The sequence below is a fragment of the Heteronotia binoei genome, chromosome 2 (genome assembly GCF_032191835.1).
Source record: "Heteronotia binoei isolate CCM8104 ecotype False Entrance Well chromosome 2, APGP_CSIRO_Hbin_v1, whole genome shotgun sequence".
Classification (NCBI taxonomy): Eukaryota; Metazoa; Chordata; class Lepidosauria; order Squamata; family Gekkonidae; genus Heteronotia; species Heteronotia binoei.
In genome coordinates, this window is record NC_083224.1 from 123,935,519 (window position 1) to 123,959,804 (window position 24,286).

General features: G+C 41.7%; 1 protein-coding gene across 2 annotated transcripts in view; it reads left to right on the top strand.

Annotated features, from left to right (window-relative positions):
- Nucleotides 1-890: 890 nt before the first annotated feature.
- The window catches only part of AK4 (adenylate kinase 4), an 89,171-nt gene continuing 65,775 nt past the window's right edge, over nucleotides 891-24,286 (top strand). Inside the window, exons 1-2 of one of the 2 annotated variants that reach the window (XM_060231957.1) lie at nucleotides 891-924; nucleotides 2,115-2,269. In XM_060231957.1, coding sequence (XP_060087940.1) covers nucleotides 917-924; nucleotides 2,115-2,269 — 163 coding nt within the window. In that variant the 5' untranslated portion in view covers nucleotides 891-916. Of the gene's footprint in view, nucleotides 925-1,135; nucleotides 1,283-2,114; nucleotides 2,270-24,286 lie in introns of those variants that run through there. The other variant, XM_060231958.1, reaches the window with a different exon arrangement.

Genomic DNA, 24,286 nt, shown 5'->3' on the forward strand with positions numbered 1-24,286 from the left:
GTAGAGGCACCAAATTTTCAGGTATAGCTTCTAGTGCCTCTCCCCAAAATACCCTCCAAGTTTCAAAAGGATTGGACCAGGGGCTCCAATTCTATGAGTCCCCAAAGAAGGTGCTCCCATCCTTCATTGTTTCCAATGGAGGGAAGGCATTTTAAAGGTATGTAGTCCCTTTAAATGTGATGACCAGAACTTTATTTGGAGTTCAGTTATGCTTGTCACAACCTTGCTCCTGGCTCCACCCCCAAAGTCCCCAGATATTTCTTGAGTTGGAGTTAGTAGTCCCATACGTTATGGATTTCCTGGGAGCTTCCCTAAGTGGGGGGTGGCCAGTTTACTTGGAGGTGGGGGGGGGAATACCTTTTCCTTTTAATCGAAGCTTAATTGACCACTATTTATCAGGTGATAATAACTTCTTACCATGAAAAGATTCAATTGCCTATTCCTATACATTAAGCCTCTATTAAATAGGAGCAGGATATTTTTCGTCACGCCAGCGGGTAGCACTATTTCTTATAGATTCATACCTGGTATAAACTACTTGGTATTTTAGAAGCCAGTTATTTAACTCTACGGGACTAGCTTCTGATTAGCAATGGCTGCAAATCTTTGCCCTTTACTTTACTTTGACTCTCCTTAATTGCCAGTAGGTGGACCCACTTCCCACATGCTGTGATTTAGAACTGAGAGAAGCCCATGTTTATTACAAAAAAACAGTAAAGTTTAGATTAGTTAAAGAAGTCTGTCCGTCTATCTATCACCGTCAAAATAAATACATCCACCTCTATGCCGCCTGTTTGCTTGCTTTTGATTAAACATTCCCTTCCGCCTATGGAATAGCGCCTGCGTCTTAACATTCCGTTTAAAAAATCACCCGTTGCCCAGTTACACCTATATTCCACTCCATTCATCCCGTCCTATGGGAAGGTAGGTGGTGAAGGGCGGGCTAGCGTCTAACGTTTAATGGGCTGATGGGAAATGTAGTGTATTTATCTAACGGTGCAGGCAAAAAGGCTCTCGGAAAAGTAAATTTCAGGACTACAACTCCTAACGTCCCTTGCTTCATAGGGGGCGAGGTTCGCTTGGCTGTTCTCTGCCACTGGTATTTCTTTTCCCTGATGATGGACTGGGGCTATTACTGCGTGCGAACGGCTGAGTAATTGAGAACAGCAATTTGCGTTTGCAAAGCGACTAGGTCTTTTCTCTTAAAGGCGCAGGCGGAGCCGTGGGCTGGCGAAAGAGCAGCCGTATTATCTGTTATTTTTGACTGGGAGAGGATCGATAGGTACCATGTGAAAAATATTTTAAAACGCCATTTTGCAGACTTATTTTCCTTGGATTCCCCCTACCCTTTGTACCGCTCGAAAAAAGTGGTGAGTTGACTGCCCTACCCTCTTCAGCAGGGTAGTCGTTTAAAGCAGGGCGTATGCACTTGTGAACAGTTTTGAGTACGGAAAAGGAATGGGAAGTATTTCTCTACCCATCCACCCTCCCTTTAACAGTCGAAAAGTCTCGTAGGAGATTTCTAGACAACTCTTAAACCCAGTTAATGTTCTGGACTGCTTAGTATTTCGGTGTTTTTCGGCCGGTAGGTTTAGCGTTCTCATTGCGCCAAGTCCAGAAGAGGTTTTTTGTGTGCCGGATTTCTGTCAAATTGTATTCCATCATGCATGTTGAGAGGCATTTGGGAAGGCTTGCCCACGTGCAAAAAGTCGCAGGATGGTGGTGGTTTAAACTTCGCCAGTTTATTTTACTCAGTCTGACAGGAAGGCTCAGAGCATGCTAACCGGCCGCTCATGTTCCTTCTTCTCCCCCCCCCCCGGGGGTTGTGAGGAAGATTTGTTCTTGCCGTCCCCAGGTAAGGGGGTGGAAGAGAATAAACTTTTGATGAGTATGGTTGGGAGTAAGAAGCACAGCGGAATTTACTCTGTGGGTTTGGGACAGATTGAAAAACAAGGTATTTTTATGCTCTGTGGAGCTCTGATCCGGCATAAGAACAGCGGGAGAATTTCTTTTACGTACGGTTAGGACGGCCTTGAAAGACCGAGCGCGATGGATCTCCTGTGCTATTCGGTGGCCGCTATGGGTTTGATTGCTGTTTCTTTTTTTTCTGCCAGAGAGATCTCAATGGCTGCCAGGCTTTTGCGAGCGGTTGTCTTGGGACCTCCGGGCTCTGGTAAAGGGACAGTGTGCGAGAGGATCGCCAAGAGCTTTGGCCTCCAGCATCTTTCCAGCGGGCAGTTCTTAAGGGAGAACATCAAGGCAAACACTGGTAAGTGGATGAGGAAAACAGTGGTCCCCCCCTCCCATATCTGGTACGTGCTGTCTGGCATGCAAAGATATATCTGGGACATGACTTTTCCTGGTTTTGTTTGTTTGTTTTTAAGATTGTGCTTTGCATGGATTTATGGATGTTGATCATGGACCCTTACTGCAAAAGCTTGGATTGTTCTGGTCTTAGTGTGCACTGCAGAGGGGTTGATAAGTGTGGCATCTGTTGTGCATATTTTGGGTCTGGAGTCTGTAGACAGCATTGACTTAGTAGGAGTACTCTGGGGTTCAGTGTCCTTGTAGCTTGAGTTCCCAACTGTCTGTGAGCATGGTTCCAGTGCTACAGTAGCAGAGTTAAGGCAAAGATACCAATTGTTTGTAACATATCACACTCTGTGCGTTTGGGACAGATTGAAAAACAGTCCCTACTTATGCAAGGGACTGTGAGGCCACCCCCAATGCTTACTCTAATTAAACTTTCAAAAGATAAATGATAATTATATGCTTTTCATTTCCTTCTTTGGTACTGAGAAAATAATTCAGTAGATTATCCTATAACATTAGTCATAAAGCAAACTATGTGCAAAGCATACCAACTAAATTCATTTTGGGGCATGGTGAATTATTGTTCCCTGAAGCACTTTGCAGCTTGAAAGAAAGCTGGTTTTTTTTTTTTTTTTAAGAGAAAAATAGCTACAATTTGCATCCACACCTTTAGCAGCAGGGTGGTTAGGGTGTATTTCTGAAAATGTGCTTTATAATGAATTTTGTTAGACTATACTGAACTCTAATTTTTCTGGGTCCTGGGCTCTTGTAACTTTACAGGGTGGTTTGCATGAGCCAAGAGGAAAGGCATGGTGTAAATATTTAAATTAATTAATAAATAAATACAGTGAAGTCATGCTGCACTGATCAAATGAATGCTTAATTATTCTGTGATGGTCTGTTGATGCCATATGATAAGTTAGGAGCCAGTATAAAACTTAAGAGGACTTGGATTCAAACCCCAGTTTGGCATGAAACTTTCCTAACCTACTTCACAAGATTGCTGTGAGGATAAACCAGTGGTGGTGGGGAATATGCTCTGTGTTTTTTGGAGGGTGGGTGGGATAGAAATATCAAATAAGATAAAGTGGGTAAGATTAATTCATTTATGGGACATAGTGAAGGTGATGATTGTAATTATGACTTGCAGTTAAGTGTTTACAAAAAGGGATGTGTTTTTTCAAGGTCAAGTTTTCATTACAAATGAAGTATTGAAGCAGTATGTGTCTCTTATTCCTTGCTGATTTTGAAATAGAAATAGGCTGTACTGTGATGCACAGAACATAGACTAGGCACTGGCAATTGGCTCAACCCATATACTAAAATAGCAAAAGTCCTCATTGTTGCTGCTGTAGGAGAGAAGCCATAGGTGCACTCCTAATGGCATTTTTCTGGGAGTAAGACCCAGTGAATAATATGAGGCTTACTTTGGAGTAGTCCTACATAGGATTGCTGCATAATCTACTACAAGAGCCTCCTCAACATCAATTCGCTTTGACAGAGGGGGAATTGTTGGCTTCCAGTACTGTTGGAGCAGACCCATTTCCACCTAAAACTTCTGGCGGTATGAATTGCATCTGGGAACAAATCGGAATCTACTGAAGTTTCAAAATAGGCATAATGTACTCACAGCAACCTGAACTAGTTAACATATGGGCTACCGTGTGTAGAATGTAAAACAGTAGCCCGGCCTGGAGGTTGCAGAAGTGTGGATCTGAGTGGCTAGGTAATTAGATTTGAGAAAGGACGATGCTGTTCTATTCAGATGTAGTGGAGAGAATGCCTTCATTTTCTCCATTGCATTGTGCAACTGTTGACAATATGACATTAACTGGCTTATAAAAGACGTCCTCCTTGATCAGGAAGGGGTTTTCAGTGCAAGGCAAAGTACTGGCAGTCCAAATAGTTCTCGGAAACTGCTCATGTGTGCTACTTCTTGCCTCTGTTTTACATAGTATTCCTGCTGATTGGAGGTGACATGACTGTTCCTTCCAACTGATAATTTGTTGGTGGTTCAGTAAAATTGGTTTAAAGGATGTATGAGAATGTTACTGCATTTCATTTCTCTGTTATACATGCTTTGTCTTGGATGGGTTAATCTTTTTTCTTTTATAGAAGATACTGTATTGTATAATGTAGTAGAGGTTCAGTGACTGCATATTGTTAAGCTGAACTACAGAGAAATTGAATCCTGTAGATCAGGAGCCACATGTGGTTCTTTCACACATATTCTGTGGCTCTCAAAGCCCCCACTGCCCCATTGGCATGCTTGGAGAAAGCATTTCTCTCTTTAAATCACTTTGCCAAGTCAGCTGGTGGCTTGGAGAATGCATTTAAAGTTAAAGTTGCTTTCTTTCCACTTCTCTTTCACCATCTATTTGCCTCCCTCCCTCAAACATCTGATGTTCATGTCTGGTTGCTCTCAGACATCTGATGTTTATTCTATTTGGCCCTTACATTAAGCAAGGTTGGCTACCCCCTGCAAGAGAGCCAAGGGAAAGTAAAGACTTATTGGTTGATAGATGTGCTGTTGGCTTAAAGCTCTACAAAGATGTGCTTATTTGCTTTTTATTGGAGAGAAAATGGCACATAAGTTGAACTCTTCTAACTACTATTTTTCTCTTAAAGCAGGACAGATGTGTTTATTTTTAATGTTTAGGAAATGTGATGTACATATTAAAGTACTTTGAAATAGGAAAGGATTTCGGCAAATATGTCTGTGGCACAACAGGGTCAAAATTAGGCATTTTCATACCTACCGAATTTAATGGGAGAGTTGCTTGCTTTTAGAGACTTGAATGAAATCCTGCATGCAGTGTGTTATGAAATCTTGAAACTGTTTTATCGAGTTGTGATCCTTTTTAAAAATAATTTATTAAGTGTACATATATCAACATATTTAAACATCTAATATATATATATACTTCGGTTTTTGCTTGTTGTCTTCTACAAATCAAACTGAATACTAACAACATTTAAACTCCTTCCTCTTTATCTTATTTTCTTTCTTTACCGGATCTCACCCAGTCCCCGTACCACTTTTCCTAATTCTGTGACGCTCTTGATATATTTGCCTGTCTTTTTGTACTGCTTTTTTAAAAAATCTAGATGACATGATGGTAATTGAAAAATAAAGTATTATGGTAATTGTTTCATGGTCAAGTTTGAAATATTATAAAAACAAGACTTTGGTTGACTGTCATCTTTTATATTCTTACATAATGTAATGCTTATCTAATTACAAGTTAAATCAAACACATGTAGCACTAAACTGTAGCACCAAGTGAAAAGGTAGTCAATATAGTGTAGAGTTTAGATTGTGAGATTACGCCCGAGGAGACCCAGGTTCCAGTCCCCTCTCTGCCATGGAAGCTTGCTGGGTGACTTTGGGCTGCTCAGCCTAACATACTCAGGGGTTGTTTTGTAGAAAAATAGGTGGCAGAGCTCATTAGCATAACTCATTAGCATATGCTGCCCCCCCCCCCACCAAAAGCAGCCTGATGCAAGAAAGGAGAGGCCCAGGTGAGCGAGGCCTGCTTGGACTGGCTAGTGATCCAGCCAGCCCAAGCAGGTCTTGCTCGTCTGGGCTGCCCCCTCCCCGCCCCCCCCCCCCCGGTTCAAGAAGCCAGCAAGCTGCCCGCCGCCCAAAATCACATAAGAAGTGGAGGGCTGCTGGGGGCTTGGCAAAGCCCCTGGTGGCTGGTTGGCTACCTGCTCTCCTAATCCAGGGATTGTTATGCAGCTACACCTACTATTCAATGCACAAAGTAGGTGGGGAGGAAGAGGGGCAACCGTCCAAAAGGTTCAGGAGCTAGGTTCTACTGAATCTGAGGCCTGAACATACCTCATAGTTTTGTTTTAAGGGTAAAATGGATGAAAGGAGAATATTATGTGACTTTCTGTTCCCATTCTGGGAGAAATATACAGTATGAATATCTCAAAACAAAGTAGTGAACTCTGGTTACGTCTAGGTGGTCTGTTGTGAGCACAGTTGACTTCCAGACTGGTTTATTCCCTTGTCTCCCATCCTTTGAGCACTTAACTGAAGGGAAGATTTCCCAGTGTGATTCAAACACAAAAGACTTTGCAAGCTGGGTTTGTTTACTCTCTGCAGCCTAGGTTTGAACTAGATTTGAACAAGGGCTAAGAATCCCAGCTTGTCTGGAGGAAAGCAAATTCTTTTTTACCTAGGCGCTTGCATTTGGGTGTCATAGCAAATTGATGCTTGATCAAAATGGCAAGTTCAAGTTGAACCCCATGAATGCAATGAGAAGGGAGGTGGTGGGAGGGAAGAGTGAGCATGGCTACAAACTGCGTTTATTCCTGATAACTTGTAGCTTGTCCTGATACCCGTATATAGTTGATATGTAAATAGATTTTATGGGCCAACCTTGGCTTTGGGGATTGGCTGTGGCTCAGTGCATGTTTTTACATGCAGAAGGTAACCCTTGGCATTTCGAGTTTTAAATGGTTCAAAAGAAGCAGGTGCTGAAGAAATTCTCTTTCTGCTTGAGTCTACTCCACAGACATCTTCTGCCCGTTAGAGTGAACAGCACTAAGCCATGTGGATTCTGCATGAAGCAGCTTTGTAAGTTTATATGCTGCAGATGAGGCAATGGCTACTTGTTGGTATTAGCAAGTAAGGAAAGCGCTGCAGTCTTTGAAAAAGTAGCCAGGCATTTCTTTTCCTGCAAATTTTTAATAAAAATCTATTGGGTTGTGCAAGATATGGTGGTAGACTTGTGCCCCTTGTGAATGTTAATGTTTTGATACAGTCACGAAGGCATGGTGTGAAGGCAAGTGGCATTGATTTCAGTAGAACATATTTGTTAAGTAATACATTTAGAATTACATTATCATAAAACTGACCCCAATTATTATGTTCAGATAAGCTGCTGTTGTTAACAGTCATTCTGTTACCTGTTAAATCTCACTGATTAAAATGGAGCTCCATGGTGTGATTATCCATGGAATTTCAGCAAGCAAAACTTCTGTGGGTTAGAACTAATTGCAATGAAGAAATGTTAACTATGTCTTACTGCCTTTTTGAAGTCTTGCAGTCATATATGAGTATGGTCTGTTTTATGAGGGGGTTTTTTGGTAGAAAAAGCCCACTCATTTGCATATTAGTCCACACCCCTGACACCAAGCCAGCTGGTGTTCCTGTGTGTTCCTGCTAAAAAAACAAACAAACACTGTTCTTATGTTGGGTAGATTTGATATCAGTCAATGTAAAGTCACTGATCTTTAAATTCCCAAGCAAAAAGTCAGTTTTAAATTGTGCTTTTTATAAATAGCACTTCACACAAACAGCATGTAAATCTGATAATTAAAACATGTTGATTTACAACTAAATAGAGTATTTATACTATATGTTTCTACATGGCTGATTTTGCCCTGCATTTGGTCATAATGGTTTTCCTCCTGCTGCTTCCTTCCCGGTTTTCCTTGTCTTTTCTGCAGTCTTTTTCAAACCTATTTTACTATGGTGCTTTAGGAAGATTGCAGAAAAGCTGGGCTGGTTACTCTATAGGCAGGAAATTCTGGGTTTTTCTGCTCCTGCCCACCCAGCAACCAGTATCCCCATAGCAGCCATCTCTCCAGTCCTGCATAACACCAGAAGGCTTTTTGGAGTTATGTTTTAAAACCAAAAACCCTGCAGTTATCATATTAATATAATGGTACGTCCATTACCGTTTTTTTAAAAAAACGAATCTTGGACAAAGTTCCCTCATAGTACCAGGGGGCTGGGGCGGGGAAGGCTCCTATCTGGAACCAAATTGCTGCTGCATTGTAAGTGCAATGACAACTAGTTGGGCTTCCATAAGAAAGCACTGCCATGGAGAAAAGGCTGAAGACTATTTCATGTAATACTTAGATCAGGGGTGTCAAACTCATTTGTTACGAGGGCCGGATCTGACATAAATGGGACCTTGTTGGGCCTGGATGGGCCATGTCAGACCAGGCCATGTATATGCCTATTTAAGATTAGGTAGCAGAGATATAAACTTTTTAAAGAACACAGACAAACACAACGAAAGATATTTTTAAAAAACCTTTAAAAAACATACTTAAAACATTAGCACTTGTTGGTCTTAAAGGTGCTTTATTTGTATCTTCTCCCATGGGATCCAGGGAACTGGGCAAAGGAAGCTCAGGCTCTTTCCTTCCTTCCCCAGGGGACCAGGAGGGGGAGGGGGGAGTCTCAACCAATGAAGAAAATCGTTGTTTTGCTTTGTAGCTCCTGTGCGATTGAGCAAGCCTTGCCAAAGCAAGTTGAGATGCAGAAGGAAGCAAGAGGGAGAGAGAAGTTTACCTTGACTTCCAGAAAGCTTTTGATAAAGTTCCTCATCAAAGGCTCCTTAGAAAGCTTGAGAGTCATGGAGTAAAAGGACAGGTCCTCTTGTGGATCAAAAACTGGCTGAGTAATAGGAAGCAGAGAGTGAGTACAAATGGGCAGTCTTCGCAGTGGAGGACGGTAAGCAGTGGGGTGCCTCAGGGCTCGGTACTGGGTCCCATGCTCTTTAACTTGTTCATAAATGATTTAGAATTGAGAGTGAGCAGTGAAGTGGCCAAGTTTGCGGATGACACAAAATTGTTCAGGGTGGTGAGAACCAGAGAGGATTGTGAGGAACTCCAAAGGGATCTGTTGAGGCTGGGTGAGTGGGCGTCAACGTGGCAGATGCGGTTCAATGTGGCCAAGTGCAAAGTAATGCACATTGGGGCCAAGAATCCCAGCTACAAATACAAGTTGATGGGGTGTGAACTGGCAGAGACAGACCATGAGAAACATCTTGGAGTCGTGGTAGATAATTCACTGAAAATGTCAAGACAGTGTGCGTTTGCAATAAAAAAGGCCAACGCCATGCTGGGAATGATTAGGAAGGGAATTGAAAACAAATCAGCCAGTATCATAATGCCCCTGTATAAATCGATGGTGCGGTCTCATTTGGAGTACTGTGTGCAGTTCTGGTCGCCGCACCTCAAAAAGGATATTATAGCATTGGAGAAAGTCCAGAAAAGGGCAACTAGAATGATTAAAGGGCTGGAACACTTTCCCTATGAAGAAAGGTTGAAACGCTTAGGGCTCTTTAGCTTGGAGAAACGTCGACTGCGGGGTGAAATGATAGAGGTTTACAAGATAATGCATGGGATGGAGAAAGTAGAGAAAGAAATACTTTTCTCCCTTTCTCACAATACAAGAACTTGTGGGCATTCGATGAAATTGCTGAGCAGAAAGGTTAAAACGGATAAAAGGAAGTACTTCTTCACCCAAAGGGTGATTAACATGTGGAATTCACTGCCACAGGAGGTGGCAGCGGCCACAAGCATAGCCACCTTCAAGAGGAGGTTAGATAAAAATATGGAGCAGAGGTCCATCAGTGGCTATTAGCCACAGTGTGTGTGTGTGTATATATATATATTTGGCCACTGTGTGACACAGAATGTTGGACTGGATGGGCCATTGGCCTGATCTAACATGGCTTCTCTTATGTTCTTATGTTCTTATGAAGCAGACAAGAGCCAGATGCTTGGGGGCCTGATAGGAACCCTCTGGGGGCCTGATTTGGCCCCCAGGCCACATGTTTGACACCCTTGGTTTAAACAGTTAAAACAAATTTAAAATACACACAAAACCATTTAAGTGCATGGCATAACAACATACTCCCAGTTTAAGACTCTGCCACAATAGCCAATCCAATCCCCAGACTGGGGAAGTGGGAGGGAGAAGCCAAATGAAGACAGCCATCACCTCCTCAACCAAAGGCCCAGCGGAAGAACTCCGTTTTGCAGGCCCTACAGAACTGTAATAGATCACTACTGAGCCATGGCTCCTTTCCATAAACAGAGGCAAGAGGGAAAGAAATGACCTTATAACATGGCAAACCGAAGGAATTGGGTTTGCCAACTCTGGCTTGGAAAATTCTTGGAAATCTGGGGGTGGTCCCTGGGGAGGGACTTCAGCTTTTCCTAGATTCTATGGTATACCATAGAGTCCACCCTCTGAAGCTGCCATTTCCTCCAGGGGAAGTGATCTGTGCAGTCTGGGAATCAGGTGTAATTTCTGAACTCCAGACCACCTGGAGGTTGGTAACTCTAGTTGGACTGAACCACCAAGGAAACTGGGGAGTATGGAGAGATGAAAAATGGGTCAAAGGGGAGCCAAGCTGAACTTGTCTTAAGCAAATTTCCTAAAGGAGAAATGGAAGGGCCCTCTACTCTGTGGTTAGAGCAGGGGTGTTGAACTCATTATGAGGGACGGATCTGGCATAAATGAAACATTGTCGGGTCAGGCCATATGTGTCATAAAATAGAATGCCAGGTAGCAGAGATATAAACTTTATAAAGGACACAGACAAACATTTTTTAAAAGCTGAAAATAAAACATGCTTAAAACATTAGCACTCATTGGTCTTAAATGTGTTTTCTTTGTATCTTTTTAAATTTAATTTTATCATATTTATATCATATGTATATCCCACCGTGCCCTAATGGGCTCAGGGCATGATCCAGGGAACTGGGCGAAGGAAGCTCTGGCTCTTTCCTGCTTTCCCCAGGGGACCAGAAGGGGGTGGAGCCTCAGCCACGAGAAGGAAGAGAGGCTTGACTCAGTAGCTCTGCTGTGCGATTGAGAGAGCCTGACAAAGCAAGCTCTGCCTCCCCCAGGGAGGAGCCTCAGCCAATGGAGAAAATAGAAGCTTTGCTCTGTAGCTCCTGTGCGACTGAGCAATCCTGGCAGAGCAAGCTGTGATGCAGAAGGAAGCAAGAGAGAGGGAGAAGGAAGCAGATGACAGCCAGTTGCTTAGGGGCCTGATAAGAGCCCTCTGAGGGTTTGACATTCCTGGCTTAGATATTTTTGTTTTCCCTACTTTTAGAAAATAGTATGTAACTTGTTAAAAGGATAAATTTGATTATTGCCTGTGTCAGCCTGCAGTGGTTTAGGAATGTTAACTAGAAATTCAGTTATAAAGAAAATAGCCCATAATTTTATTAAAATGAGCCCTAGTTAAACATTACATATGTAATTGGTTCAAATATGCAGCAGTCTTCTGAGTTCCCAAGGTCAGTTTTCAGACACTATTAACTCTTACCCATGAAGTTATCCAAATAGTAAAGACTGCCAGTTTCATCCTCCATTTGTATTGCACAGAAATACAGTGTTACTGGTTTCTTACTCCCAGTTGATTTCTGAGCTTGAAATTAATGATACCAAGTGATGGGAAAATTCTCTCTGTGCCTGAAAAGCCATTTTTGCTGCAGAATATAAATAGTGACAACAGATTCCCCCCCCCCTCAGTTTTGAATCCTACTGGTATGAAAAGTAGACCAAGCTTTCAAATGGAATGTAACTTTCTTTTAATATACTAACCGTTTTAAAAAGTTTTTTGAAATGTTCAGTAATAAATTTTTCCTCATATTTAAACAGCTAATTTCTCATTGACTTCAGGAAGCCAGCACTCTCATGCCTTTATAATTAAAATAGGAGGTTGCAGAAGAATGAAGTACCACCTAGATCAGGGGCGTCAAACATGCGACCTGGGGGCCAAATCAGGCCCCCAGAGGGTTCCTATCAGGCCCCCAAGCAACTGGCTCTTGTCTGTTTCCTTCTCCCTCTCTTGCTTCCTTCTGCATCTCAACTTGCTTTGCAAGGCTTGCTCAATCGCACAGGAGCTACAGAGCAAAGCCTTGATTTTCTCCATTGGTTGAGGCTCCTCTCCCTCCTGGTTCCCTAGGGAAGAAGGGAAAGATCCAGAGCTTCCTTTGCCCAGTTCTCTGGATCCCACGGGAGAAATACAAAGAAAGCACCTCTAAGACCAACAAGTGCTAATGTTTTAAGTATGTTTTTTTAAAAATCTTTAGTTGTGTTTGTCTGTGTCCTTTAAAAAGTTTATATCTCTGCTACCTAACCTTAATTAGGTAGGCACATGGCCCAGCCCAACATGGCCTGACCGGACAAGGTCTCATTTATGTCAGATCTGGTCCTCATAACAAATGAGTTCAACACCCCTGACCTAGATGATGCCAGCTTGGAGAAACAAGAAGGAAATGTTGCAGCATAGTAATAAATTGAGAGTGTTTTTAAATTCTGAATACTCATGGTGAGTGGTATATAGAAATAAAAGTGAAGGCAGCTGATTGTCAGCCAGATCTTTTTGTTCAGGCCTGTACACTTATATCTTGCTATAGAAAAATGCAGTGTTGCTGCTTAAATGCTGAGATTGCAGTAAATGTTTGAACTGTGATCCTGTAGTTGTTCTCTCTTCCCTCCGCTCTGTGATGGGTAACAGGATATTTGACGTTTACTAGACAAGTTCGCATGCGTTGGATAAAAGCATTATCAGTCTTTGCCTTTCTGCCTACCAAGAAAAAATGATTGCCGTATGCCATCTTGCAATCATTAGCTTTCTTTTACACCTGAATATCAAGACACGCCAAGCAAAAATTGTGCCAAAATAAAATTGTCTTAACCAGTTTCATGGAAACTAAAGGATAGTTCAAAAAGTGGCTTGTAGAAAAGGGAATTCCATAATCTTGCCACTGCCTTTAAGAAAATCATGATTCCTTCCATGGGGAGACCATGGCTTACTGGTAGAGCATCTGCTTGGCATACAAAAGATCCCAAATTCAATCCCTGCCATTACCAGTAAAGCTAGTAGTAGGAGATAAGACAGAGACTCAGGAGAGCCACTTGTAGTCTGAGTAGACAATTTGATGGACCGATGATCTGATTCAGTATAAGGTAGCTTCATGTGTCCTTTTAACATCATATCATACTTCCTTATGGTGAGAGACCATAAAGTGTGGCCTCTTTCAGTAACCTAAGTGGACAGCTAGGTTTATCTGGTAGTGTTGCCTTTAGGGGCTATACATAATGTATTGTAGTTCAGGGGTCCCCAACCCCTGGGCCGTGGACCAGTACCAGTCTATAGCCTGTTAGCAACTGGGCTGCAGAGCGAGGCAGCGACCTTTGCCTACTTCTCATTTAAAGACCCCATGGGGAGGCAGGGACAGGGTGTGGGCATGGGGGCAGCAAAACCCCCAGCACCACCACCGGTCCATGGAAAAATTATCTTCCACAAAACCCGTCTCTGGTGCCAAAAAGGTTGGGGGCCACTGGTCTAGAGAGTCTGAGAAGCAGTCTCCTGTTTAGAATCCCATACTAGTGCTGTGAAAAGCATTAAGATTCTATAGAAGTACAATAAACTTTTTTTTAAAAAAAAGATTCTATAGAAGTAGAAATATTCAGATGGCATATTAGAGGATGGAGAGAGCCAAAACGTAATATTGTCAGAGTATTACATGAGTGTGAAAGACAGAAGCTGGCAGGTATTTGAGTTAGGAAAGAGAGGATTTGAGAGTGGGGAGCATGTGAAGTGAATGAATGTGACACCTCAGTTAGTAGTTATTAATTTCCACTGTTTTATCCACTGAAATTTTAAGTAGTTATACATCCTGAAACCAATACATTTCATGTACAAATAAAGTTTTATTTTGTTTTATTAACACCTGGATTCATCTATTGGAATAACATCAGAGTCTCCTCCTCAGGACTGCATAGTCCAACGAAGAAGCTTTAGAGCTTCGGTACAATTCTGTGGGGAATGTTAAATAAAGAGTTTGGAAGTAAATTCCTGGTGGCAACATTACATACATTAAGAGGGAACCTGTGACAGTGGGATATAAATAGAATAAAATAAATAAATGTGTGCTTTAGAAAGAATTAAGGCTAGCCTTGTAGCTGATTTTTTAGTTGTTTAAATATGGCTTACAGTTTGATTTGTTCCATACAGGCAATATCAAGGCACTCTAGAATTGACATTTTCTGAGAAGGGGCCTCTCTTTAGCTAGGAAGGACAACCACTGAAGTAAATTTTCATTTTCATAATTTAGTGTTTCGGATAAAAGGAGTGTTAGGCAATGTGCTGTGAGTTAGAATAATTTGATTATTCAGAGGCACATATATAAAGTTTGGTTCCCTGTTTACAAATCTTTTACAATGGGGAGCAATAGATGTATTTGCAGAGCATTATTCTGAACGCTAAAACTCTTAGAACTGGGCCAGGAAATAAATGATAATGTGTTTGAAGTTGCTGGCTGAATGTGTTATAGCACAAGGATAATCCTTCTTGGCTAAAGGGATATAATGACTCAGAAAAAGATTCCTCCCCCCCCCTTAAGTTAAACGACCTGATTATTCTATTGCATCGGACTTTATGGCGTGTTTTGATATGCGCTTTCTGCAGGGCACAAGTACTGACTGCAAAGTCAAATTCCAAATTAATTATTTAGAATATAGCATGTTATTTAAACTTTTTCCCCATAGGTAGGATAATATTGTGAAACAAGGTAGGCATCTTTCCAAATGGGTGATGCTGCTGCGCATAAACCACTCCCATGTTCTTTGATAGCATCTCATTCCCAACCTGATAAGCAAAGCAGGAAGTTCTCAGCCTGGCTGGAGCATGATCCTATGGGCACTCCACCAGTGAGACTTCCTGCCCACAGCCTCCATCTTCCTGACACTAGTTAAATACTTTAGTAACTTGAATTAGAATTTTAAATCTATAGCTTTCATTGATTTCCTATAACTCACTGTTTTGTATTGCAGTCAAATTGCTAATATCAAATTATAGGCAATAGAGATAGATTTAAGTTCATGCTGTGTATCTTCGATGTTAAATTTAAGAATGACCACATGCCAACTACTGAATCAACAAAAAGAACTAAGATAATGAGCTGAAATAACTGCTGTGTATCATGCCATAGAGATATTCACTCTTCTACAGACCAGTGGCCATACAGCACTTATGTAGCCTCTTAGGTATATCTTTATATTCCAAAAGACAACTGCTTGCAGTCTTGCAGAGATTACATGTTACTTTTTGCCAGCTCGTATAAATTAATCATAATATGCAATGCTTTCAAAGCATCTTTGATATATACAAACGGTGAATTAAAGAAATATATTCTGAACATAAATTAATCAATAATTAGGTTTGTTATCAATGCAAAATAATTCAGTTTTCTATGTTAAAAAGGTAAAGGTAAATGACCTGTGCAAGCACCAGTCATTTCCGACTCTGGGGTGACGTTGAATCATGTTGTTTTCATGGCAGACTTTATGGGGTGGTTTGCCATTGCCTTCCCCAGTCGTCTACACTTTACTCCCAGCAAACTGGGTACTCATTTTACTGACCTTGGAAGGATGGAAGGCTGAGTCAACCTTGAGCTGGCTACCTGAACCCAGCTTCCACTGGGATTGAACTCAGGTTGTGAGCAGAGCTTGGACTGCACTACTGCAGTTTACCACTCTGTGCAATGGGTCTCCTTTTTTCTATGTTATTATCCTTTAATAGATCATAATTGACTTGGTGCTTGACACTCTATGGGTCTTGACCAAACGAATTCAAAAATATTGCACTAGTCTACTGTTCTAGGTTTTTAAAATACATATTATACTTTTGTTTGCTGTCTTGATCCCTAAAGTTAGATGAACTTCCTGTTAACTTCTCCTTGTTCTTGATGTTTAATCTGTTATATTCTCAAATAGTCATAGTGTTTTTATTTATTCAATGGGATTTCTATCCTGCCCATCTCTTCAAGGATTAGAGATTGCGTCTGAAGCTGGAATCATATCTGCATGTACCCATGCCTCTTTTATCTTTCTCCTTTGTCAGAAGCACTTGAATTTTATGTTGTATCATCATAATCTCTGATATCATTTTAAGAGCCTCTGTCAGAAACAAATTACCTTTGAGAGTTTGATAATCCTTTTAAAAAAGGATCCTTCAGTGCCTTTTAACCACACATTCTGGACTTTTCAATAGGGTAATTGTATTGCTGTTAGTATTGACCTTCTTTCAAAATGGTGGAGAACAGGGGTAGAATTCTAGCAGAAGCTCCTTTGCGTATTAGGCCACACACCCCTGATGAAGCCAGTCCTCCCAAGAGCGTACAAAAAAGAGCCTTGTAAGCTCTTGGAGGATTGGCTACATCAAGGGTGTGTGGCCTAATATGCAAAGGAGCTCCTGCTAGAGAGTATCGGAAGATGGCTTAACAGCTGGTTGTGTGAACATACTTTGGGAGCAGCCTTTCCATTGTCACCGTTATCCATCCAGAAACTATTCTGATGCTATGTTTTTTTCCTGTGGAAAAATTTCTGTCCTGCATATGCCAATGTAGTATGTTTATGTACAGTTGTTAGAGCTGTTATTATGCATATTAATCATGTTAAATCATAGCTAAATATAGGATATGAAGCAGGGACAAACTGCTTGTACAGTGCCCAGCCTTGTACATGGTATATTTGCCTTTTTTTCCAACATGATTTAAATTATTTAAATTTGAATCAGAAAGTTTCTGTTTCAAATTTTCCCAAGGGGGAAAAAAACCACCATTGCTATATAAATTGATGCCCACCAAATGAGAAAGTTGATTTTGAAATTGCCTTTTCCGTGTAGTGGGGCAGTTTTCGAAGACTATAGATCAGGAAGGAAATAACAGCACAGAGATCAAGATGGGTAGATTTGTTAGTCTGTCCGTAGCAATAGAAAAGAAGAATCCAATAGCACCCTAAAGACTAACAAAAATGTGTGGTATGGTATGAGCTTTTGTGAATCACTGCTCACAAATTTTGCTAATATTTAAGGGGCTACTAGATTCCTTCTCTTAGGTGTTGCATTTATTGGGTAGGTAGGACATGTATCATGTCAGATCATGAAAGAATAGTTGTGTGATAGTCCATTATGCCTGACTGCTTCTTGAAAGTCATAGTGACTGGAGTATCAAAATGCCTGTAAGAAGAATTTGCTCCCTTTTGCCAGATCCAGGCAGCAAGGGCACGCAGAGACATGTACTCTGTGGCTGACTCTTCCTGTTCCCCTCAATGTATAACCTGTTTTTGGTGACATTTTATTTTGAGTAATGATTTGTTTAACTCCTCTTTAAAGCCTTTTGGCTGAAGTGTGCTGTAAATCTTAAAAATTATTTCATATGCTTAGTCTGAGCACTTAAAATGTCATTTTTGACACATTCTCTTAGTTCACAGGAGTCTGAAGACCTTCAGGGGAAAAAAAGGAAGTTGCTTGAGCTAATATGAAACATGAATGGCAGATTCTTTAAACAAGACATAGAAAAAAATATTGAAAGATAAAGAAAACCCCTGACTTTTTAACTTGCACATGTACACACGTATAGCCTTCAAGAAGATAGGTTTTTTGGTTTCTATCAATGGGCATCATCCCCTTTACGAGTCACTAAATGGCAATTTTGGCTCTTTATTTTGAAAATTTGATAGTAGTAGTGTTTGGTGCTTCATGTTCATGGCAGCAATTAAAGCGTTATGAATGGCACAGAAGTGCCCTTCAATATTAGGTTAATCATAAGTTTGTGATCCATCTAGGCAGTTTGTTAATGGCAGCTGCTGCACTGTGAAAGCTCGAAAACATTACAGTTTTATCTCCGTGAACTAATTCATTAAAAGTAAGAACTATTTCTGTCTGTCCGCCCCTTGTAAATCTGGGTGTAGATGTATTAAAAGCCCTTTGCTGTATCCCTGCAGGGATCTATGCAAATGTTCTTGATAGTTGTCAGCTTGCGCTGACTGGCTTTGCTTCTGTCGCCACTCCCCTTTCTTTGATGGTTTTGGATAAGTGCTTAGGCCTCTCAGTTAACCATGGTCGTAATATGCTTTACATCAATATGGTACGATAGCACAGATCTTGAGCAAGGTCACACTTGTATGGAGTGATATGTCTAGCTGGTCCCTGCTCTGTGCTTGCTGTTTTTTTCTTGGTTTTCAAAAAAGGAATTCAGACTTGTTGGGAATTATTTTGTAAGGAAGACATGTCATCAGGCCCGTAGCCAGAAATTTTGGGTGGAGGGGTCCAGGTGAAAAAAAAATTGGTGGGGGGGGGGCTGCAGAGCTTGGTTGCTTCTTCCCGGTTCTACTTTCAACCTCCACTTGCCCCCAGGTGAGGATCACTTCCCCCTACTACTCAAGAGAATGCCCATACCTGCCTAAGCAGCCTGCAACAGGCCAGAGTCCAACCGTGGGGGGGGGGATGCTAACAGGGAAGAAGCCCCCCCCCAACCTTGTCACACCTAGTATGCTCATTTGCAGCACTCCTACAAAACCAGTTACATTGAAGGATCATGTGACTAATTTTCATTCTGCTACGGCAGGCAGCTAAAATCCTTGTACTGAAAAATGATGCTTTCCCTCATGAATCACTTGGCAGTCAGCGGAACAGTCAGCCACTTACAGAAGTGGGATGGACCATTCATGGGCGGGGTTTAGGCTCCTAGCGACCCTCTTGGTCTCCGCCTCTGCTAAGGCAGTAACATTTGTTACCACTCTCAGCCCTCTAAGAAGGTCGGGTAGGAACATGCTATTATAGCAGAGAGGAGCAAGATATCGCGGTGTGTTTCAGTCCTTGGCAAAGTCGCTGTCATTTTAACTAAGCCGCCAGTGCTGAGTGACAGCCGCCATACAGTCATGCCATGCTGAGCAGACTTCATTTGTTGCTGAGGGCTTTGGGAAGGACATAACTCTTCCCTGCCTCTTTAGGATGCAAGTTGTTTGGCCCAACAGGCAACCACTTCCTCCTTCAGCTCACTTGCCTTTCCAGATCTTTGCTGCCGCTGCCTCAGAAGCAGAGGACAGTTTGAGAAAGGGCCTGTGGTAGCACGGAGCCCCTGTTCACGTGGGCCCCAAGATGTCTGTGGCGTTCGCAGCCCCCAGGTGTTGTTGCTCCCTCTCTCACTCTCCCCCTTGCTCTCTCTTGCTGTCCGCCTTTCTCTCGCTCCCCCCCCCCCCCCGTGCGCTGTTGCTCTCTCTCTCTTTCTTGCTCACTTGCTGTTTCCCACCCCCTTTTAACTTTCACCACCTCTGCTCAGCAGACCCTGCTCGGAAAGAAAGTGCGTCGGGTTCCTAGAGGGCGGCTCCAATGGAGGGGCCCTATAGAGGGAAGGGGGGTTTAAACAGAGGGGCTGTACCCCCCTGTGCCCCTAATGTAGCTACGGGCCTGCTTGTCACACTCTCATAAATCCCTCTTTTTGGGAATTGTAAAGTATATAAACTTTACTAAAACAACACAGCCAGGTTACCATCAAGTGTTTCAGTTATGAGGACCAGAATACCTAGGAAGTAAATTCCATTGAGATCAGTGGAGCTTAATCTCAGGTCAATGTGTGTTAGGAACTTAGCAACAACTGCATTCTAAAAGAAAAAAAAACATGTTCTTGGAATCATTTAACAAGAGGCTGCAAAACAGTGTTAGGCACTGTGTGTTGCAAGCTTGCAATCCTTCTCCTGTCATTCAATTTCTCTCAATTTATTGTCCTAGAGAGATTTCCTTTGATGCAGTAAAGTGTAAAATATTACAACAGAGCAATATGTGTTGCTTTTGCTGTACTGAAGTTCATATTATTTCAGAAAAGCACTGGGGTCCCTTGTCATGGATTTAGCTATCATGAAAGCTGTTCATGATGATTGAACTGTGTTGAATTCTTAACATATTGGTGCATAATTTACTGTGGTTGATGTTGGATTAACTACAGTAAATGTGTTTTTCCTTATTAAAGAAAGAGCCTGTGGTTAAATTGGCATTAAATTTTCTTATTAAAGTAAGAGTCTATGGTTAAATATATATTTGCTTCTCAAAAAAAAATCTATCCATCTATCCATCCATCTTCCAGCTATCACACAGGCCATGGCTGCAACTAGGCAAAGCCCTGCTGTTCTATAGCCAGCCATGCCCAGTATTTATTTCACTTTTGGAAAGCTACCAAAGGATTCCTTCAATGCAACAGCCCCCTTTCCAGCCCCCTTCTCAAATTGGGGCTGTTGCACTAAATCCTTTAATGGCTTTCCAAAATAGAAAGTAAGGGCAGGGCTGGCTATAGAACAGCAGGACCTTGCCTATTTGCAGCAGTTTTTACTCTGTACTATCCTCATCCAGGGCCGGGGCTTTTTCAGTCCTAGCCCCTAACTGTCTGCCAAATAACATCCTTGCCCTGCATGACCTGATGCAGTTCAGCAGGGCTTGGAAAGCAGAGATATTCCACCAGGCTTTTGGTTGAGGACAGAAGTATCATCTTGGCTTACATTCCCTCCTCTCCCTTCCCTCTCCTTCCCCCTTCCAGCTATGTTTTCGCTATTTATAGGAAGCGGGGAAGCAGTGACTCAGTTGAGAATCTGATAACACCATCTGTAAATCGTTTTTATTTAGATTATCTAATTGTTGGAATTGGTTTTATTTAAATTGTTTGATTATTTTAACTTGATGTATTGATGACTGTTGTGTATCATTCAGAGCTCTGGATATTGAAAGTAAGGGCAGGGCTGGCTATAGAACAGCAGGAGTGATCCACAGATTGAAATAATAAATAAATAGACAGGCCTTGGGCAAGCTTGGTTTAGAGCAGGGGGGTCGAACTCATTTGTTATGAGGGCTGGCTCTGACATAACTGAACCTTGTTGGGCCAGGCTGTGGCAGTCCGGGCCATGTGTGTACCTATTTAAGATTAGGTAGCAGAGATAGAAACTTTATAAAGGACACAGACAAACACTATTAAAGATTTTTTTTAAAAAACTCTTTAAATAAAAAACACGCTTATAACATTAGCACTTGTTGGACTTCAAGGTGCTTTCTTTGTATTTCTCCCATGGGATCCAGGGAACTGGACAAAGGAAGATCTGACACTTTCCCTCCTTCCCCAGGGGACCAGGAGCAGGAGGAGCCTCAACCAATGAAGAAAATAGAAGTTTTGCTCTGTAGCTCTGCTGTGTGATTGAGCAAGTCAAGCAAACTGCGATGCACAGAAGGAAGCAAGAGAGAGGGAGAAGGAAGCAGACAAAAGCCAGTTGCTTGGGGGCCTGATCTGGCCCCCAGGCTGCATCCTGGTTTAGAGGATGAGTAAATGTCAAAACCTGCTTATATTACTGACTGTGTTGGGAATGGCATTTCCTAGCAATGGGAACATTCAAGATGAGAGACAGTTTTGTGTTGTGGTTAAGTGCACAGACTCTTATCTGGGAGAACTGAGTTTGATTCCCCACTCCTCCACGTGCACCTGCTGATGTGAGTTAGCCACAAGTTCTCTGAGCTGTTCTACTCAAGAACAGTTCTGGGATAGCTCTCTCAGCTCCACCCTTACACACAGGGTGTCTGTTGTGGGAAGGGGAAGGAAATTGCAAGCTGCTCTGAGACTGCTACGGGTAGTAAAGGGCAGCGTATAAATCCAGTCTCCTCCTTGTAAGCTTTTGACTTGGCTGTTAAATTACATAAAGAAGGATGTTATTACAGGTCATCCCCAAAAGTCATAGGAACATTTTTGTTGCATAACACTTTCAGTTGTTATCTTTAGAGGCACTAGCCAAGGTCAGTGAGAAGGCTGCAATGAAGAGTAAGCATTCACTTCAGGAGACTAATATTGTACACTGTACACAGTAACTTTTAAAAGAAAGTCACTTTTATTATTATTTGTGTGCCCAAATCCATGTGTAATTAAACTGATTTCAAATGAAATAGTCCATGTTTTTTTAACCAGTGACTCATCTTTGCAGTTCACTGAGTTGAGCTGTCGCTTGCCTCCCAGCTTTCCTTGCTGTGTCATTTTCAACAGAAGTAAGATGGTTGGGAACGTGATGTGCATGACTGTGTAGCTTTCCTCCAGCTCTCTGGCAGGAAACCACCCCATTCCATGAAACAAAATATCCTTTAACAATTAAAAATGGAATTCCTAGCAATGAAGATATGGGTTGAGTGTGCTTCTGTCATTATGAAGTTAAATCATTTGTGTAGGTTCCCCCCCACCGCCTCATTGCTTGGCATAGTTAAGAACATAAGAAGAGCCCTGCTAGATCAGACCAGTGGTCCATCTAGTCCAGCATCCTGTCTCACACAGTAGCCAGTCAGTTACTATGGAAGTCCAAACAGGGCATAGAAGCCAAAGTCATCCTCTGATGTTTCTTCCTGGCATTCCTGGTATGCAGAGTTTATTGCCTCTGAATGTGGAGGTTCCCTTTAGTCACTATGACTTGTAGCCTCTGGTAGACCTGTCCTCCGTAAATCTCCAATCCTCCTTTAAAGCCATCTATGCCTGTGTCCATCACTACATCCTCTGGTGGCGAGTTTCAGATTTTAATCTCTTTTGTATAGAAAATATTTCTTCTGAAACACCTTGCTTTTAAGATTGGCTGTATTGTACTTTTAAAACTGTTCCAAGTGAACCCTTTATGTGTCAATAACAGGATATTAGCATTTATGTTGCATTAAAACAATTTACTTATCACTTATAAAATATAGTAGACAACTATAGGGACTCCTTTGTATGTCACAAATCCACCTGAAAGATCTGTTTATAATTTCTCTGGGAGTCTGGTAAGGAGAAAACAACTTTCAGAGCAAGTCTTTGTGTCTTGCATGGATCAGTTACTTAGCCCTGTATGTATACCTTACCACTTTCATTTGTTTTCATTTGTAGTCCGCCTTTCTTACTGGGACTAAAAGCACACCATTAAAGCACTACTGGTTATTTACAGGGCTTTTTTGTTGGAAAAGCCCAGCAAGAACTCATTTGCATATTAGGCCACACCCCTTGATACCAAGCCAGCCATGTTTTAGCCTACTTGACTGGAGATGGTGCTAAGAATGGCACAGTGCTGTAGTGGCTATGTGCGTGCTTTATTGTATCTTTCCTCATAATGGTAGAGTACTTTTTAGCCATAATGACTCCCAAGATTGTCTTCATTAAAAAATACATTAAAACAAAACATTATGAAAACAATTGAGCTCTACAAATTTAACCAAATAACAGAAGGGCAAACAAACTAGTCACATATTAAGAAAACCCCCAAAATAATTTTATCTGATCTCTGAAGACAACATGAAAAGAGTAAGCTTTCATTCCACTTGAAAAAAGGGGAGACTGTATGTGCCCAGCAGGAAAGGAGCTCCAAAGAATGAGTCATCTTCTCTCCCCTACCACCCAAGTTCTTTTCCTTGATTAAGGCAGCCTAGTGCATCCACAGATGATGAGATCTAGAGCAAAGCCTTGTTGTAAGGGTTCATATGGCAGAAGTTACTTACTATTTAATACCATTCCATGACCATTTGGGATTTTAAAGGTGAAAGGTAGCACCTTGATTTTCATATAGGAGCAACCTGTCAGTCAGGTTTAATTTAATTTAATTTTTTTAGATCTATATCCCGCTCCTGTTTTGTAATGGGCTCAGGGCAGCTTACAACAATAAAACAACAGAGTTAAAATAATATAATAAAAAACAGACATTACAAAACAGGAGCAGCACAGTAAACAATCTTACAGATATAGGCAGTTAAGATGATTTCCAAGCTGGATTTATGTTCATGATAGCATGCAGCTATATTCTCGTGTAACTGAACTTTCTGAATATTGAAGGCAGCCCCCACGTAATGCTTATGGATACTGATCTAGAATCTCCCAAAGCAGGAATGTCAGTTGCAAATGTATAATGCCAATTTTTCAACTAAGGTTGATAAAAAAGACTCTGGCACACAAATACTACCAAACATCCAGTAGGAAGCAGATTCTTAGAGTACTGGTGGTGATTAATGCTGTCAAGTTGCTTCCAACTTGTGGTGACCCATGGATTTTCAAGGCAAGAGATGTTCAGAGGTGGTTTTCCATGGACTTCCTTGCTTGTCTTCCATCCAAATACTAACCAGGGCTCACCCTGAGAGCTGATGAGATTGGGCTCGCCTGAGCCATCCAGGTAAGGTTTTCAGAGTACTACCAGACAGCAAACCTTACTCCTAAATAGCTGTGATCTAATCCAGAGCAGACATATTTCCATGTATCTGGGCAACTTAATTTTCCATTTGTTTTCTGATTATTCCCCTTCATTCATTCCTCTAATGACTTCAGGCACTGTCCAAGGGATGTCACAACCCCGTTCAGATTTGCTGAAAAGAAGAAATGCAGTGGA